Raw genomic sequence first — 20,007 nt, 5'->3', positions numbered from 1 at the left:
AAAAAATATGAAGAATTTTTTTAATTCATAAATTAAATTTATTTGTATAATTGATTTTCTATTCTATTGATAGTATTTTTATTGGATATTATATGGAATAATTTATATATATAGGGAGTGGGATATTTGCTAGTGTTCACTAGTTTTCCTAAGCCATCTTCGTCTTATGATGAAATCAATTCATAGAATTGTTAAGTACATGTACAACATTGTGTTTTCATAGTTTATGAAAAAATATCAACCTACTTATATATGTATATGTTATTGATGTGAATAGATTTCGTAAGTGGTATTCTGTTTGCTGGAAGCTGTCCAGTAGGTATCTACGTGTTTCTCAGTATTATGTCAATATCATTATATTGTTCCTATTAAAATATAGTATAACACAATATAAACAAATTAATGAATATTTGGTACTGACCTAGAACATCTACAGGTGGGCATAGATATATGAACTAAGCTGTTTTATATTAATACATATAAATCTTATATATGTAGTAAAATTCTCGTGTCACAAGTTTAGTAACCATTCTCCTCCGAAACGGCTTTACCGATTTTTATGCAATTTTATGCATTTAATAATAATCTCAGGACAATTCACACAGCGCCATCTAGACCCAAGTTAAGCTAGCTAAAGCTTGTGTTATCGGTCCTAGACAACTGATACAAATACATAGATAATTTTTTTTCGTAAATACATACATATTATACATAGAAAATACCCAGACCGATACAAACAATCATACTCATGAATACAAATGTTTGTGCCGTGCGAGGAATCGAACCCGCGACCATCGGACGTAAAGCGGTGTGCGAGACCGCTAGACCACCGAGGTCGTCAGGCATATGGTCTGAGAATTTAATTGCATATGCATAGGGCCTGAGAATCAGCTACTATCTACTTTTCATACCCCTATTTAAAATAGTTACAACCCTAAATTTTCATCCCTCTGTTACCAACCCATACTTTTAGCGATTGCTTTCTAATAGTGATTTTAATTTATATGGCAATATAACGCTTGCTGGGTCAACTAGTATTATATGAAATTTTATTGCATGACATGCATATAGTACACTGGTTGTGGTTTTTTTTATGATTAATAATGGGATTGCGCTTGTACCTATTGGTATTGGAAATCATTGTCTTGTTTAACACGCGTAGTCATTTCTGACATGTAATAGATATTTTATATTATACTAGCTACCCGGCTTCCCACAGGTGTACATTTATTATTCTTATAAACCTTCCTCTTGAATCACTCTATCTATTGCAAAAAAACTAAATTATAATCTATTGCGTAGTTTAAAAGATCTAAGCGAACAGATAGCTGAAGCGTGTAGATTATGTACTAAGTATGTGAAAACTACTAACCTAGTTTTGAAGAAATGTTCTAACATAATGTGGTTATAATAAATATCCAAAATAAATACACTAATCAATAAGAACCACTTTCCGTTCTTCTTCTTCTTCTTCTTGTAGTTCTTCGGTACGTGTCGTTTGACAATTAACTGCTCCTAAATGGCTGGACCGATTTCGATGTTATTTTGTTAATCTGTCTATATTCATCCGGTAGTGGCGCTGCATTTCCGGGACGTATGGTCCGCTAGTATATTAATAAATTGTAATAATCCGGAAATTAATTGAAATAAATGATATTAATAATCAACTAATAGTGCTAATGCATTAATTAATAAAAAAAACACAAACTATTTATAAAAAAGTATTTAATATATTAAATTCATTATACGGAATAAGTACCTACGTAAGTACTAACTGGATATAAAAATGTCGGAGTATAATTTTGAAAGGGCACGTTACGTTCAAGCATGTGGAAAGAATATCAGATGAAAGATTAACAAAACAGATGTACATTGTGAATGTGGAAGGATGTAGGAACCGGCTGAGCTGTAGACCGAAGGGTTGTGGTTTATAAAACGGCAGATGCACAGTAAATTACAGAGATTTTAATCGGTTAATACTTAATATTTATACAACATAATAGAATAGAATAGAATAGAATAGAAAATCATTTATTCAAATGAACTTACATTGAAGCACTTTTGAATAGTCATTACATTTTTTTAATCTACCGCTCGTTCGGAAAGCTGCTCATCACAAGAAGAACGAGCAAGAAAGTTGCGTGTTGCTCTTTTAAATAATTTTATTATTACTTTACATTTTTAAGTTTAAGTGTGTGAATACAAACCACCATTTAGCACTAATTCAATTAAATACTCAAATAGAAAAAATATTGAATATATAACCAACTGGTTAAACAATTAATAAGAGGAAATCAGTCTAATCAATGATTAGAGCAGACCAGTCCCTACAAGCAGCACCCGTTCACGAGTATGACGGATGAGCCAGCCATCACTGCGCTCGACCATATTTTAGGGAGCCCAATGACCCGGCCCACCATACCGCCCCAAGTCTGGACATTTTAGTGAGCATGACTACTCAAAACACTAGACCACGTCAAAGCTACTTACAATTGCCTAGTAATATAATAATAAGAATAAAATACATATGTGTATAAATGACCCTGGGCAATTAACACAATGCACTTAAGACTTATATATAACAGAATGAAAATGTATAAATGACCAACACAGCAACATCTAGTCACATATTAAGCACTAACTTGTGTTATGGGTACTAGACAACTTTTTTATTGTAAATATAATATACATAGAAAACATCCAGACCGATAGAAAGAATCATACTCATGAATACAAATATTGGCACTGTGAGGAATCGAACCCGCGGTCATCGGAAGTAAAGTAAAGTGGTGTGCTAAACAGCTAAACCCCGATGCCGTCAGTTGAGAATGATACAAAGTTTAAATAAACACTATTTAAACTTTATATAAGTATTATACAATAATAGCTTAGACCACATCATCACTTAACATCAACAGCGAGATTGCTGTCAAACGCGCTCAAATTTAAAAATAAAAAAACCGGAGTTAATGCTGGCAACATTTCTTCCAGCCAAAATTTGAGAGTGCAAATATACTCATATGATATATACATATATAATGTATTGTGCGTCAGTAAACCGGAAGATAGAACAAAAAAACTACATCGAACATCGTGTTTATAAACCTATATATTTTACATAAATTTATAAATTTGTAATCAGTTACGTAGAATAACTTACCATATGCATATCAGACATAAGCTTACCTTCGTATCTCGGATTAATATAATTTCTTTATGGTATTTCCAGTGACTGACAAATTTTGGTGTCAACGAGACTAGAATTCGCGATATTATAATTCTCCGAGGAAAACCACTATACCACAATGTTCTCGTACTATAACACATAAAATAACAATAACATATAATTATGATTCTATAAATGCTGCAGACAATTTAAGAAAGCGAAAAAGGATCTTCTCTCCATACTATCTATGCATTTATATATATAAATAAATTTGGAGTGTCTGTTTATAATATTAAAATTACCGTTTTTTACAACATGCATAGGAATGTAAATACGGTACATATACCAAAATAACATTTTATACAATTTTTGTCTGTTTGTCTATCTATCTGTTTGTTAAACCAATACAAACAATCATATAAATCATAGTCATGAATAGAAACGTTTATACCGAACTTGCGACCGTCGAAAGTAAATGCAAGCTAAACCGCTAGACTCCAAGGCCGTCAATAAAAAAAAACATTAAACCTATCATTAAATCATTAATTTTATCGTATTTGTTTTCTAGGGCTAAATTCGTACAGACGTGTAAACGTGCAATGAGTTAATATTCCGTACACCGATGATACGTTTAGTAGGTACATCTACGTGATTTCTGGCAAACACACTTTACATAATCAATGTTTATGTATATATTGCCACACCCACACTGACATGCAACTCGCATATACAGAGCGAGAAAAAATATAAAGAGAACTGCATATACAATAGTGACGCACTTATAATAGAAGCAGTCGATTTTTTTAGAAAAAAAAAGTATAAAGTTTCAAGTATGACGGCATTTTGTGAGTAATGAAAGATTGGTCATACTAAACTCAGTAATACTCTATCAAACAATTTGCCACTTGTACTTTCATAAGCTATAGTAGAAAAAAACTACTGAAGACTGTAGTTAGTTATATTTCAGTGTTTATATGATCATTTCGGGTGTGTTCTTTTTTATATAATTGCCGACCTCGGTGGTCTAGCGGTCTAGCACACCGCTTTACGTCCGAGGGTCGCTAGTTCGATTCCGCACGGCACAAACATTTGTATTCATGAGTAGGATTGTTTGTATCGCTTTGGGTATCTTCTGTGTATAATATGTATATATTTATGAACAAAAAAATCTATATATTTGTATTAGTTATCTAGTACCCATAACACAGGCTCTACTTAGTTAGGGACTTCTTTTTCTTAATGGATGATAATGGTATGGTTCACACACCTGCACTGACGGTTTACGCTGGCGGATGATAAGATGAGGTCAGGTCAGTTAGCCTATTGGTAAATTCACCAAGAATTTATCACGTTAGTTTCCAGGGACCGTGTCGAGGTTAATCTGACATGGTATATGGCTAGCAATCTCATCACACACACAATCACAATCAGCGCACATTACTTACAAATTCCTTCCCCCCTAGTTAGTGACTCGATGATGTCCAAAAATACGGCTCATTATATTTTTTACTTTGAACTTTGACTCCATATGAGACTTGGGGGGGAAGGGGAATGCTAGTAATGGGAACTAGTAATTCCCATTGCTAACAATGTACCATGTTAGGTCGACCTCCACGCGGTTCCCCCTGGAAACCGTCGTGATAAATTCCTAGTGAATTTGTCACGATGGGCTAACTGACCTGACCTTCATACTCATCTTATCATCATCCACTGGTTCCCCGCCAGCGTAAACCGTTAGCGCAAGCGGGTGCAACATTTCATTAAACATCCCAAAAAAAAAAATGAGCCTTGTGCGTCACCTACGTTATTTAACTTGGTTTAGGTTTAGACCCCATAGATCCACGTGAAACTGATGCAAACTACCAAATTACTACGTTCAGGTAAAATGTGTGAAGGCGTTTCCAATGTTCAACCATCAGTCAGTGTCAAAGTTATTCACTACTCGCCTATTATTCGGCGAAGTAAGCTTCGAAACGACTATTTATTATATTCGCTATTCGAGAAATTGAATGATTACATCGAACGGTCGCAATTTAGGTCCATTTCCAAACTTTACGCGATGTATGTAAACGGCCTCAGTGGTACTCAGTTTATCGCACTGCACCGCCTTAATTTCCGACGGCCTGGGTTCGATTTCCGTTCATTACAAACATTTGTACTCGTGTGTATATGATTGTATAGTCTTGATGTCATTTCAACTCGTATCTATTTTAGCTACAATATGATTCTTTCTTCGTTAGAACTGTTCGAATTTTGTATTGTTATGAAAAATGTATAACATGTAGCGAGAAAAGAGTTTTTCTATATTTTGATGATAAGTATAAAAGTACTGAACTCTCTTGATGGGATTATAATGATGATTATAATGTAAAATAACCTCATCAGTCAAGTACTTAATATTTGATAGCTATCTTTTTATTCTTCTTTTCAAAGATTATCTCTTTTCTCACATCAATTTTTAATACATTTCATATATCATTTGTATCCGTATAATTAAGACGTAATTCTTTATTGTACGGAAAATGACGTTGTAATTGTCTTATATACTATTTAAAACTATAACTTCGTTTTAGTTCTATAGTAATTAAATTCCAGATACACGTAATAGAATAAAAAACACATACCGTGTTTGTAAATTAAATTTAAAAACTAGTTGCAAACGTTGTACAGTTGCAAACTTCCTGTAACATATTAGTTTGTTCATTCCATTTTGTTTACAAGCAGAAAATTTCATACTGTAATTGAAATAACTGAACGCTGTTCTAGAATTCACAGTATTCAGTGAAAAAAGAGGATAACTGCGCTGCACCAAATTCAGGAATGAACGCAGAGAAATAATGATTCTAGAAATCACCGACATAAAGTTGAGTTGATTTATTTTCAAATTAAAAAATTTGAGATAGATTTTTGTGAATATGAATTATAAGGGCAGAGGAAGGCTGAAAAAGGGATGGATGGACTGTGTGAAAGATAATATGGTAAGAAAGGAAGCGAATCACGACATGACTGTGAACAGGGATGAATGGAAGAGAAAACATATTGCGCCGACCCCAAATAAATGGGATAAGGATGAAGCATATTTTCATTTTATAAATCGTTTTCATTGAAACAATAATATTAGCTGTATATTTTGTACTGTAAAAAAGAATAGAATAGTTTTTCTGTATTTTCTCAGCTGGAATGTAGTTCTCATACAATGGATTGTGACATGCTAGTATAAGAAAATATATAAAAGAAATACAACGGATCTTCGTAAATGATTTTACTATTGTGCTACAAAGGCACTTTGCGTAGCTTGAAAAAACTATGTTTCCAGTTTATTTTGTTTTATATAAATAGATATCAGAACATTTTCTACAGTCTAATCTCATTTGGAAGACGATGGAGGCGAGTTTCTTGTCTGCAATTTCCGGATTAAAGTAATAATAATAATAATCTCAGGATAATTCACACAGCACCATCTAGACCCAAGATAAGCTAGCTAAAGCTTGTGTTATGGGTACTAGATAACTGATACATATACATAGATTTTTTTTTTGTAAATAAATACATATTATACATAGAAAACACCCAGACCGCTACAAACAATCATACTCATGAATACAAATGTTTGTGCCGTGCGAGGAATCGAACCCGCGACCATCGGTCGTAAAGCGGTGTGCTAGACCGCTAGACCACCGAGGTCGTCTAAAAAGTATACATTCGGAGCAAATGTTAAACTTAACTTATTATGTCTCTAACTATATGAATAAAGATATTTAAATTTCATAACACTCTTTTAAAACCTATTAAATTGTATGTGATGTGATGAGTAGATGAGACAGCTTTCCGAATGAGTTGTAGATTAAAAATAAATATATGAGGACTATTCGAAAGTGTTTCAATGTTAATTCTTCAATTCTAATCTATTCTTTAAAGTCAATATTACCAATAGTCTGCCTTATGGATAATCATTGCCTACCTCTAAATAGTACCACATACATAAAATTTAATATATTATTTACTTAATAATAATTAGCTTTATGATGGCCTGGATAGTCTAGCGATTTAGCACACCGCCTTACTTCGGTTGGTAGCGGGTTGATTCCTCGCACTACAGAAATATTTGTATTCATGAGTATGATTGTTTGTCTGTGTGTTTTCTACGTATAATATAATATGCATGTATTTACGAAAAGAAATATATCTATGTATTTGTATCAGTTATCTAGTACCCATAACACAATGTTTAGCTAGCTTAACTTGGGTCTAGATGGCGTTGTATTAATTGTTCAAAGAAAGAACAAAAAGTTTTTTTTAACAGGTAGCTCATATATATAGCAAGTTAATAGTAGAATTAGTTAAGACAGAGGTATCCACTAAAACAATTTTGTGCAATGTCTTTGTCTCACCCAATTCTGCGCCAAGTAGCTTACCAACTTTGCAAACTGTATTCTGCAGCGATCGTGAGATAATTGCATGAAATTATAGAGTAGCGAAGCATAACTACTTAGTCCTGAGAATGCAACGCACGAGAGATATCTATGGTATAAATGTCAGATACAATAATAATAATAATAACCATGGGATACTTCATACAGGACGATCTATTTAGTCCTAAGCTAAGCAAACTTATATAAAATATCTAAATATATATAACTCAAAGGTGACTGACGTAGTGATCAGCACACAGCCCCAATCACTGGACGGATCGGTCTGAAATTTAGCAAACAGGTAGATGTTATGACGTAGGCATCCGCTAAGAAAGGATTTTGATTAATTCTACCCCCAAAGAGATAAAACAGGGGATGAAAGTTTATATGAAACTTTGTCAATTTTAAATCGATCGGGCTGAGACTTTGCATGCATAAAGCTACTATGACATAGACATCCCGTAAGAAAGGATTTTGATAAATTCCTCACCCAAGGGGATAAATTAACGCGAGCGAAGCCGCGGGCAAAAGCTAGTCTTATATAAAATGTATATAGTATTTATATCAAATTCAAACTCAAAAATCATTCATCCATATAGGACATTTAAGCCGCTTATGAACATCAAATATTTTTTCCCTACCGTATCTATTACTATTACTACTAGTTATCTATTACTAGACAACCGATATAAATACTTATATACATTTTTTAAATATACATAGTACATATATAAACGTGGATGGACAAAAAGGGAAAGGACACCCAAAAATGATGAATAGATTGTGAAAGATGATATAAATAAAAGGAGAGTACGTTCAGATATGACAGCTGATAGACCAGTGGAAGAGGATGACATAATGTGCCGACCACAAATAATGTAATTAAGGCTAGACATAACATACATAGATGAGGATACACGTAATGTACATAGAAAACAGCCATGGCAGTACACATGAGTACAAATGTACTGGGCGAGGAGTAGAATCCGTGAACTCCAGAAATAAGACAGTGTGATAAGTCTACTCATAAATATAGACGAAGGTTATCTGTCACCATCAAGTGGACCTACAATTCGTTTGCAATTACTAATTCATAAAAAAACACATAAATTAGATCAACAACACGGAAATATTTCCAATCAATCGCTCAAGCAGGTACTAAATGTTCCAGTTTTTAGAAGCATTCATAAATTCTCGTCATATTAGTGTCAACTTACGTTTAGACGCGGGTGTGACAAGTGCTTACCCGTATCATACTATATTTTACCGTGTCTCAAGAATACTGCAGAAATCTTGTCAATCTCTGGCTTCATTCCAAGGTCTCCCTCGGGAGCTGTACAGTGTCCACTCAATTGCGTTTAATACTATACTTCTTATGTAGATATCTCAAACCAAATGGATAAACAGACCGAAGAAATTAATAACATGTCCTTCTATTATCGTGCTACTATTATAACAGTGAAAGTTTGAGTATGATTGGATGTTTATTACTCTTTCACGCAATAACTATGACTGAACGGATTTTAATGAAACTTTACAGTAATGTAGCTTTTACATCGGATTAATAGATAGGCTATTTTGATGTGGGTGAATTCGCTGCCACAGCTATTCATACATATTTTATTCATTTATATTATGTATGTATTTACAATATATATATCAGTTGTCTAGTACTTATAACACAAACTCTGCTTAGTTTGGGACTGAACGACGCTGTTAGAATTGTAAACATTTTTTTTAATCAATATTAATAATGATATTTGTTTTTTTTTCCGTCTTTATGTACACATAAGATGATGCAAACACTAATAACAAAACCATATAAATTTTAAAGAGTACTATCACCGTGCTACTTTAGGCTTCATATAGCCTGGAAAATACGTTTGTCAAGTGTTGCGTTTACTAAAATTAACTGTTAGTTTATTTTTGGTAAATCCTATCCTACCATCCTTCCGGGGACCCGTCAGCGTAAACCGCCAGTGCAGGCGAGTGCACAGTGCAAATTATAATTTACTTTTTATTTTTTCATTCAGTTTCATTCTTAAATTTATCTAAAATTGGAGACATATTTATTACGTCACAATTATGACAACTTTTCACGACTCACAATTTAAACTCCAAAAATATTGCGGGGCTACGGAAATAAAAGGATAATGGGAGCAAAAGGGGTATAGAGTTGAAACGAATAGCGTTTTACAAAAGGGAGATAAAATGGCACGACGCGCGACGGGCGTGGGAGATGAAATATGGCTAATTAATGTTCATTTCATATGTGGCACGGACCACGCAACGGATGAAAAGAGATTATTCAGGTTGAATGCTTATGCGCAGTGTATATCATATACATACTAACCGTGCCCGCGACTCGTCCACGTGGAATAGACGAATAACGTATTTTTATACAAACATCTCCTATTTTATAGTTATCAGAGTAAACCAGTCCCTACAGGGGAGAAAGTGGATTGTTAGTAATGTGGATTGATGATCTTATTGCTAACAATGTACCATGTCAGTTTCACCTCCTCGCGGTTCCCCCTGGAAACTATCGTGACAAATTCTTGGTGAATTTGTCACGATGGGCTAACTAACCTGACTGCATGCTCATCTTATCATCCTCCACTAGCGCCCCGCCAGCGTGAACCGTTAGAGCAGGCGGGTGAACTATTCCATTGTCATCCATAAGAAAAAACTAGTCCCTACAACCATCTCCCATTCACGAATACAACGTGTGAGTAGATTTACATGAATCCTTATTTTTTTTTATATATACATAGAAAACATCCAGACCGAAACAATCATATTCAAGAACACGAATGTTTGTACCATGCAAGGAATGAAATTTAAAATATAACGGTGTGCTAAACAGCTAGATCTGAATTAAACAATTATTGAATCCAGACCTAGCTCGTTGTTTATAAGTTACTTTAATAATACAATTATATTACTTTCTTTGTTACCTGAACACGGTGTTATGTATTCTAAACTATACAAATTGATTTAAAGCCAAATATTTATGATTTATTAGGGTTTTTAGTTATTTTAATAATACAATCGTTACTTAAACATAGTATTGTGTATTCTAAAAACTATACAAATCGATTTTAAGCCAGAGCAGCTATTCATACATATTTGAGCAACGCTATAAATTAGGACTCATAAACCTTTTTTTTTAATAACATAAATCTTGTAAGTAGCTGGCTATAGATTTATATTTGATGTTTTATTTTTTTTTGTCCACAGAGCCAAGCCATGAGAATTGTGCGTACTGTGGGCCAGGCCTTTGAAGTGTGCCACAAAATGCAGATCAACACCCCCGAAGACCCAATACCATCCACGTCATCTGCCATAGACGATCACGTGGTGGTCGATGACCCACCAAATTCCAAAGGTTTGATTCCCTCCTGCTGTAGGAGAATGGAAGACGTATTCATATTTACGAGTCATAATGTACGGAGCATTTATAAAACCCATTTGTCCTTATAAAATCAAAATACAGATCCATAAACATAGCGGATTATTTTCTACGTATAACAATAATTATAAAACTTATCATAGATTATGATGTAGCGTTATACCATAAATTATGATAGACAACTTTTTTTTTTTATAAACTAAAACACTTTTATTTCAAAATAATAAATACTCAAATATTTTTATCAATATTTAAATATAATATATTTACCTATAATTAACACTTACAATAATTCTAAGTACGTATATCATATATCAGCAATTAAGTTAGCCTTTTGTGTCACACGCTGCTATATGCAGATGACAGCTAATCTTCTTACGTACTGCTTGCGATAAATCCATTATCCTCTATTAAATATGTATCTACAAATATATATATCTATCTGCCAAACGAAAACAAGCTGCGCGAAATTAATTTGCGTTTGGCTCGTTGCGAATTTTCATCGAACTAAGCGAATATTTCAAGCTTAACAATCTTGTACAACAAATACAAATAATAATTGACGCATTATAGTGCGGTCCTAGTTAAACATTAACAAGACGGTTTGCTACTGTTATTGTTATGTTCCAAATACGAAATGCTCGCGATGATACCATTATTTCATTTTACACACCCGTTTTAACACTCACAAACCAATAAGAATTAACACTATAAGTACAATATTTGAGATATTCAGTTATGGAATTGATAAACTGGAACACTGCCCGAATTTTGTTGCGAAAATTTAAAGTTTGGTGGATTATGGTAGGTCATGTTCATTATAAGGCCGGGTCTTCAATAACTAACCTTATAAATAGTATCTTCCATTGAGTATTTATACAAGCGCATTCTGTTTCTTTCAAAAACAATATTAGCGGTTATTTATTGCAATCATGTTAGGGTGAAAATTAATAATTTTACAAATTATGTTCACTGAAGTTTTAATACACCAAACTTGAAATTAAGTGATCCGCTTGACTGTCTACAGACGCTATTAGTTTCTGTGAAATTTATAGTCTGTAGCAGCATCATTTGTTACCTGCTCGGCACAGAGTTCCATTTTTTTATTATTAACTTTACGAATATACACATAAGCTATGTTTAGAAATAGGATAGCTTATTTATGAATAATTTTAGCATTTCAAAAGCGTCTTACCACTCATGAAGTCTACATAGTCTGTCAATTGTCAAAACCAATTAAATGAATGTTTATTTACCAAATCTCTGATAACGAACTGAAATATTAATGATAGAACATGTTGCATACACATCTACCAGAATAGTATACTTTGGAAGTATCTGAATACATTGTAACTATAAAAAATTCTGTAATTCAATAAGAGTTGTAATTAAATGTTTGAGGTTTTAGTTTATATATAATTTTTAAGTAATCATTCGGTAATGTATTGACAATCCAATAATATCAATACAATCATATATTGTGCCTTAATTAACGTCGAGTAATTTTGTACTATGATTATCCGCTATCTGATATTTATAGTACAAACTCTGCTTTGTATGTTGCTTTATTAATTGCATTTTTTTACTGGATATATATATAATTATAATAATAATTATATAATACATTTAGTTTTAATTGACAGACTATATAGATCTTGTGAACCTTATAGTATGTACGCTGCTCTTGGATACTTGACTTCAATATGACATGTTTCCTGACTATTCTATATTTGAGCGGTTCAGAATGTCATGATCTGTCTTGAAATGCAAACATAAATATAATAAGGACGACAGGCAACTGGCTTGTCGTGTATATTATACTACTACTGCATCCATTGAACATCTTAAGAGGCGTTTAAAATAATGAATGAATCAGAAACTCTTTATTCTTCCTTTCACAAAAAAAATAACAACAAGCTACAGACATATGTAAATATGTATAAAAATTTATATGTGAAAACATTTACAATAACTTTCAATTACAGTACAATATAATATTCTTAGAATAAAAAAAATCTTTTAATTAAAAAATCGAGTACTATCTCTTTTCATAAAGTTCTTAGTTATTATAGTTGTACATATATCAGTCGTATTCTTCCTTTCATTCTGAGCGCACGTATACAAGTTGTCATAGAAATTAATTACCTACCTTCATTATGGAAAAGTGTGATAAATGTAATAAATCAATAACAAAAAGAATCCCTGGTTTGGAGTGCAGTAGATGTGAAAAACTGGTTCATCTCAACACCTTGTGTTCAGGCCTTTCCAACAAACAGTTGACGGCAATACGCGCGTCAGAGAACCTAGAATGGACATGTCAAGAATGCCAAAGGTCAACATCTAAACGCAGTTCTATCGTAGTTCCTGACGATGACACTGATGAAGACGGAAACCAATTACTTAACACAGAAACAAACCAAATAAATATGAAGAAACTCCTACAAAACATTTCAAAAGAAGTGGAAAAGGCTGTTAGAAGAGAAATCAATGAACTACGTGTCTCTCTTCAATACCACAGTGAAAAGATGGATGAAGTAATGGAAGTCGCAGAAGCATGCAAACAAGCAGTTCAGGACATCCAACGTAAAAATATAGATTTAATAAATAGAAACAAGCATCTTGAAACCAGAATTAATGCAATGGAGCAAAGAATAGAAGAAATTGAACAACACCAAGTAGCTAGACACATTGAAATCTCAAATATTCCTTATACCGAACAAGAAAATATAAAAAACATCGTGGACAAGGTAGCAATATTACTAAAGCAACCGATAAGTGATATCAAGGCCGCTCGCAGATTGTCACGGAAGAGGGATTCTCCTGGCGTCGTACAGGTAGAACTTAAAGAAGAAGAAATGCAAGAAAGCTGGGTATCTGCTTCTAAAAACTGTAAAATATATACCTCCAATTTAATGCCGACTACGTCTCCAGCGGCTGCTCAAAATCGGATATTCGTACGTCCATTTTTAACAGCATACAACAAAAAACTACTATGGAGTACTAAACAATCACTAAACGGAACCTACAAATATATATGGAGCAAAAAGGGAAAAATATTTATACGGAAAGATGACAACTCTAAACCTGTTATACATATTCGAGGAGAAGCAGACATCAAGAAACTTTGTAACGTACCATAATATTAGATACTTATATAGATACCCTACAATATAGATATATATATATTAAAAACATCCAAAATGGATATTACAGAACTATTTAACTGCCATAGTATTGATCACTTCTTGAATTGCATTCCGACTAAGATTAACAATTTTATATGTATACATATAAATATACGATCTATAATAAAAAATTTTGCAATGTTAGAACAGTACATACTTAATAGTAAAACCTCTATAGACGTAGTAGTGCTAACAGAGGCAAATATATCAAATTCTGTTTGTTCTCTTTATGGTTTAGATGGCTATAATATGCACACAGAACTGCGAAACACACGTAAGGGAGGAGGTATAATAATCTATACTCATAAAAAACATACTTTTACAAGGGTTAAAATAAAAACATTCCAGTGCGAATCTATAATAGGTTATATAAAAACACCATCAAACTACGTCGCAGGTCTGTGCTCAATATACCGTCCACCTAATTATAGTAAACATTTGTTCATACACGAACTTCATAAACTCATAACATCACTAAATAACACTAACGATATGTATATATTAGGGGACATCAATATAGACACCGCACTCAATAACCCTATAAAACATAAATACATTAACATGATGTCAAGCTGCGGCCTTGAGCCCGGGATTTCAGATCATACACGAATCGAAACTTGTAATGACAAAACAAGCAGATCTTGCATAGATCACATCTTTGTAAAATCCCGAACTCAAGATATTTACTCCGCTGCTCTCAGTGTCGTACTGGCGGATCACCGCGCCGTAATAATGGCGAGCATAGGCCAACCACGTGTACAGAGTGTTCCAAAATATAAAGTTTTATACGATAATGAAAAACTTAAAAATATGCTTTGTGAACTAAATTGGGACACGATCGCTCAGAACCCATGTCCAATTACAATATATAATATCATTAAAAATAGTATTCATGAATGTTATAAAAATTCGAAAATATATAAAAAAATAAATATAAATTCTAATAGAAAAAATAATACATGGATAAATAAAAAAATTATAAATGCCTGTAACTATAAAGATACATTATATACGTTATGGAAAAAGGATAGTAATAATATGATATTAAAGCTAAAATATAATAAAGCTAGAAATTATGCTCATAAATTAGTACAAAAGGCTAAAAATAGTGAAATTATTAAATCTATCGACACTAACAAGAATAACTCTAAAAATTTATGGGATATATTAAACAGAATAACCGGTAGAATTAGAAAATCAGTTGATGAAATTATACTACAAGCATTTGAGAAAAATTTCATGAAAGCTAGTGATATTGCGAATAACTTTGCAAACACCTTTAACAATAGTGTAAAGTATATCATACCATCTTGTACAACAAAGCTTCTTGATCCCAAAATATATAAAAACCCCATCAACTTATCTATGCGCCTTAAAAAAGCAACAGCATGTGATGTTAATAAGATTATTAAATCAATTAATCCTAATAAAGCACCTGGCGTTGATTCCATAAGATTTAGTGACATATTGTTACTTAATGATAAGATATCTCCGGCGATATCACAACTAATTAACAATAGTGTAGCATCTGGATATTATCCTGATGAACTCAAAAAAGGGTTAGTCCGTCCTATCCACAAAAAAGGTCTAAAGGACAACTATGATAATTACCGACGTATTACTATTTTAACAGCAATAGATAAAATTATTGAAAAGTATATCAGTCAACGCATATACGATTTTTATAGTTCGAATAACTTATTAACAGAGAAACAGTTCGGGTTCCAACCACATAAGAACACAACACAATTGCTATCACAGTTTACAGACAGTGTGAATAAAAGCCTAAATCAACGCAAACATGTTCTTGTTGTTTTCATTGATTATAGTAGCGCATTTGACACCCTACGTCACGACGTGCTTATTGAAAGTTTACAGGATCACGGCATACGAGGACCACTCCTCGAATGGTGTCGAGACTATATGAACAATAGATCCTACTGCGTAAAAGTATGTGACGCTATCAGTGACACGATAAAGGTAACTGAAGGTACAGCTCAAGGTTCCGTCCTCGGGCCTCTTCATTACCTCACATATGTAAACAGTCTGGTCAATGTTATAAAGTCTTGTGAATTATACCAATATGCCGACGACACGTGTCTCGTGGCAGCTGACCATGATCTCTCAAATGCTCTCTATCGACTCCAAACAGACTTTACCTTGCTCTGCAAATGGTCCCACGATGTAGGTTTAGTTCTTAACGCTAGCAAAACGAAACTCATGTATATAAGTTCCAGTCACAATAGAAGTCAAATTCCATTTAACTTAATTGCACATGACCATGTATGTCTTCATAATAGCTCAAGTACCTCTACCTGTCATTGTCCCAAAATTGATGTGGTAGAAAAACAAACTTATCTAGGACTAATTATTGATAGTAGACTGAATTGGAGTGAACATATTAATTACGTATGCGGCAAACTACGATCCCTGCTCGCGTAAAAAATTTACACTAATAAACAATAAAACTCCATACTTTATACGTCTACTACTATATAAAGCCCTAGGAGAATCGATCATATCATATGGTCTTAGTAGCTATGGACGCACTTTTAAATCGCACTTGGACAAAATATATGAACTGCAGATAAGATTACTCAAAACAATAGTTCCTATTACCATTAAAAAACAATATAAATATAACTATCACGATCTGTTTACATACTGTAAACTGATATCCATACATAACAAAATAAAATATACTATACTGTGCGAACAATACTTTAAGACAGAGAATCAACAGATATCCAGACGAACGAACATAACCCGCGGTGTTACTAATAAAAAACTAGTACTCCCAAGGTTCAATAATTTCTACGGAAAAAGAACTTCGCATTACGTAACAGCTAAACTAATAAATAGTATGCCAACTAATCTTAAAACAGAATTAAATATAAAAAACATAAAATGGAAATTAAAACAATATTATACACCTACTTATTAAATTATAATATGAATAACTAATAATATACACTATACATCTTTTTATGAATTGTGATATACATAAGTATTTGAAACATCCTATGTATATACGAAGTGAGTAAATCCAGACGTACACGACCGGTACTGATACCTACCCTCAATTATTTTACCTCAACTGAACTCACCACATACCCACTCAATTACTAATAATTGTTCAATTATTATTCTATATTGTATTGCTTGTTTACTAATCATAAAAGCATTTGTTGGCTGGTATAAAAATAGTAAATTAAGTTGTAATAAGATTTGTATACCTGTCATAAAACTAGCAGATAAGTAATTATTGTATTATATACGGCCCTGTGTGCGCACAAAGCATTCATGCTTTTTAGTACACAGTCATAACTTTGTAAGTCATTGTTATCTTTAAATAAAATAAATAAATAAAAAAAAAAAAAAAGTAAGGCGCTTTGGTCTTAGTGATGTTTTTCACAATGAAGCCATATCGTTAGTTTAAGATTTATTTTCCATCGCTCGGACGCCAACGAGCGTCCAAGCGATGGAGTAGCAGAGCATATAGTAATAAAACATGAAGATGGCATTCAACTAGTTCTTCACTACAGTACCTACCGATGTAGCACTGAGAGAGGTCATTTGAAACTAACGACTACCCGCGGCTTCGTCTGCCGTTTATACAAACTTTAATCCCATATTTCACTCCCTTTTAGATTATTTTTTTAGATGATCGTTAACATCCGTTATCGCGATACAATCTGTTTACGCATTAAATTTTATTAAGTGCCTTTCAGTCGTTTATTAGTTAAAAGGCAATAAACAAACAGACAGACATACTGTAGAATGAAATTTATTTTGTATAGATATAAGCCGGCTCGCTTGATTCTAAATGATGATTGCCACACAAAAAAAACTGTAAAAGTACATAAAATTAATTAAGTTTCAAACTAAAATGAGATTGGGTTCGTTAAACATGTTTATAAGTACATATCTATATATTATACGTATTACTTATATATATACTTATAATACGTAAATTTACGTAAATGTACGTAAATTTTTAAATCCACATATACTATATATATATATAGTATATGTGGATTTAAAAATTTAATAAACTTCGATTCGACTCAAGTGCTAATACGACTGATTAGTTTGTCAGACGCTTAAAAAACAATTTATATAGTTCGTCATTTTAGAAAATATACCAGTTAAGTTTCCACCAAGTTTTTCTCAATTTTAGTAGCTATCTGAATCGTGATAAATACGAAATTTAAATGAATACTTTAATAAAAAAAAAATAAAAGAAATAACTGAACTTTGCTGTCGAGTTTCTCTGTCTTATTTTGAGATAGAAGACAGATTATATCCATCCTCATGAAAAATCCATGCATGTGTTTCAATTAGATCTGTTCAGTTTAGTTGTAAAAAGTCTACAAAGAGATAGACAGACAGACATACTTTCGCATTTATAATTATAATATTACACAATAATAAACTAAAGTGATGGATATTCGGGTCGACGTGCTTCCTCAAATATGGTTCAGTGCAATGATGGCTGGCTCATCCGTCATACTCGTGAACGGGTGCTGCTTGTGGGGACTGGTCTGTTCAGGTTGCGAACACTTAAATTTTTTGTTCTTTGTGATAGCATTAGCTGGTGATCACTCTATTCTCCCAAATTTGAATTTTAATGACTGTGTGTTATTATAAACATGTTCCACTAAAAAATACGAGCCGAGTTTCTTGTCAGTTCTTCTGATCTCGATATAATTCCGAATTGACGGTAGATTTGACATATCATAATAGTCTGTAATAGACCTACATGAATAAAGATATTTTGAATTTTTTTTTTGAAGAAAAATATATTTATGTTGTTTATTGGTTATACACACATAGAAAAAATACAATAACAAAAACAATAAGTACAAAATTAATAACAGGAAAACCGACTTCTATAGCAATAAATTTCTTACAGACAACCTGGAAGATACGTCGAATGTATACAAAAAAATTAAATGGCACACACAAGCCTCTATAATTATATATTAACATTAATCTGTAATACATAATAATACAAATATATAAAAAAAAGAATACGATAAGCCCTATTAAGTTTGTTTACATAATGTCTTACCTAATCTGCATCTCGGCAATCTCTTACTTCGCTCTGAACATTGGCTGCTTATAATTAGCTTTTATGTATTGTTTTATGACATCCAACGCAACCGGTGGGCAACAGCTGTTTTACCGCGCAACGTCATAATTTTATTGCCCGTACCTTAATCTACCAACACATACGTTTTCTTTGCCAATGTCAACTACTCTGTTAATAATTACGGTCGCTACATTTAACTCTGTTAAAACTATTTCATTACTTGTTACAATGTGTGTACAAGTAGTTAATGTATTGCTATGGAGTTTAAATGTTACATGTTTCAAATGTATGATCAAAGAACGAATATTAGCGCTTCATTAGTTTACAGATATATGCAAAACTGTACGTTAGTAAACGCTGTACAGAACAGTTTTATTACACCCACAACGATATATACATTATAAAAGACAGTCTTAACGGACTAAGTAATCTCATACTGACAACAATTACTTAAATTTTACAAATAAGCAACAAAAATATGAAAAGCAGCTAATATATTACAACATCAACAACCATATTTACTTTTTAAAAGACAGTCTTATTTGACTAAGTAATCTCTTACTGACAACAATTACTTAAATGTTACAAATAAGCAACAAAAAATGAAAAGCAACTAATATATTACAACACCAACAACGATATATATATTTTAAAAGACAGTCTTGTCGGATTAAGTTATCTCTTAATGATAACAATTATTTAAATGTCACAAATAATTAAAACAAAAATTAAAAGCA

At 32.6% G+C, this 20,007-nt stretch overlaps 1 protein-coding gene across 1 annotated transcript in view; it reads left to right on the top strand.

Moving 5' to 3' along the window:
* The window catches only part of LOC131848577 (dystrophin-like protein 1), a 273,072-nt gene that overhangs the window by 213,033 nt on the left and 40,032 nt on the right, over nt 1–20,007 (top strand). Inside the window, exon 6 of the mRNA XM_059198494.1 lies at nt 10,819–10,966. Within this exon, the coding sequence (XP_059054477.1) occupies nt 10,819–10,966 (148 nt within the window). The remainder of the gene's footprint in view (nt 1–10,818; nt 10,967–20,007) is intronic.

Source organism: Achroia grisella, unplaced genomic scaffold, assembly GCF_030625045.1.
Source record: "Achroia grisella isolate CSIRO2021 unplaced genomic scaffold, CSIRO_AGI_Agris_v1 utg5633, whole genome shotgun sequence".
In the NCBI taxonomy this organism is placed as follows: Eukaryota; Metazoa; Arthropoda; class Insecta; order Lepidoptera; family Pyralidae; genus Achroia; species Achroia grisella.
The sequence above is the reverse complement of the archived record's forward strand: the minus strand, read 5'-3'. Positions and strand labels throughout refer to the sequence as shown.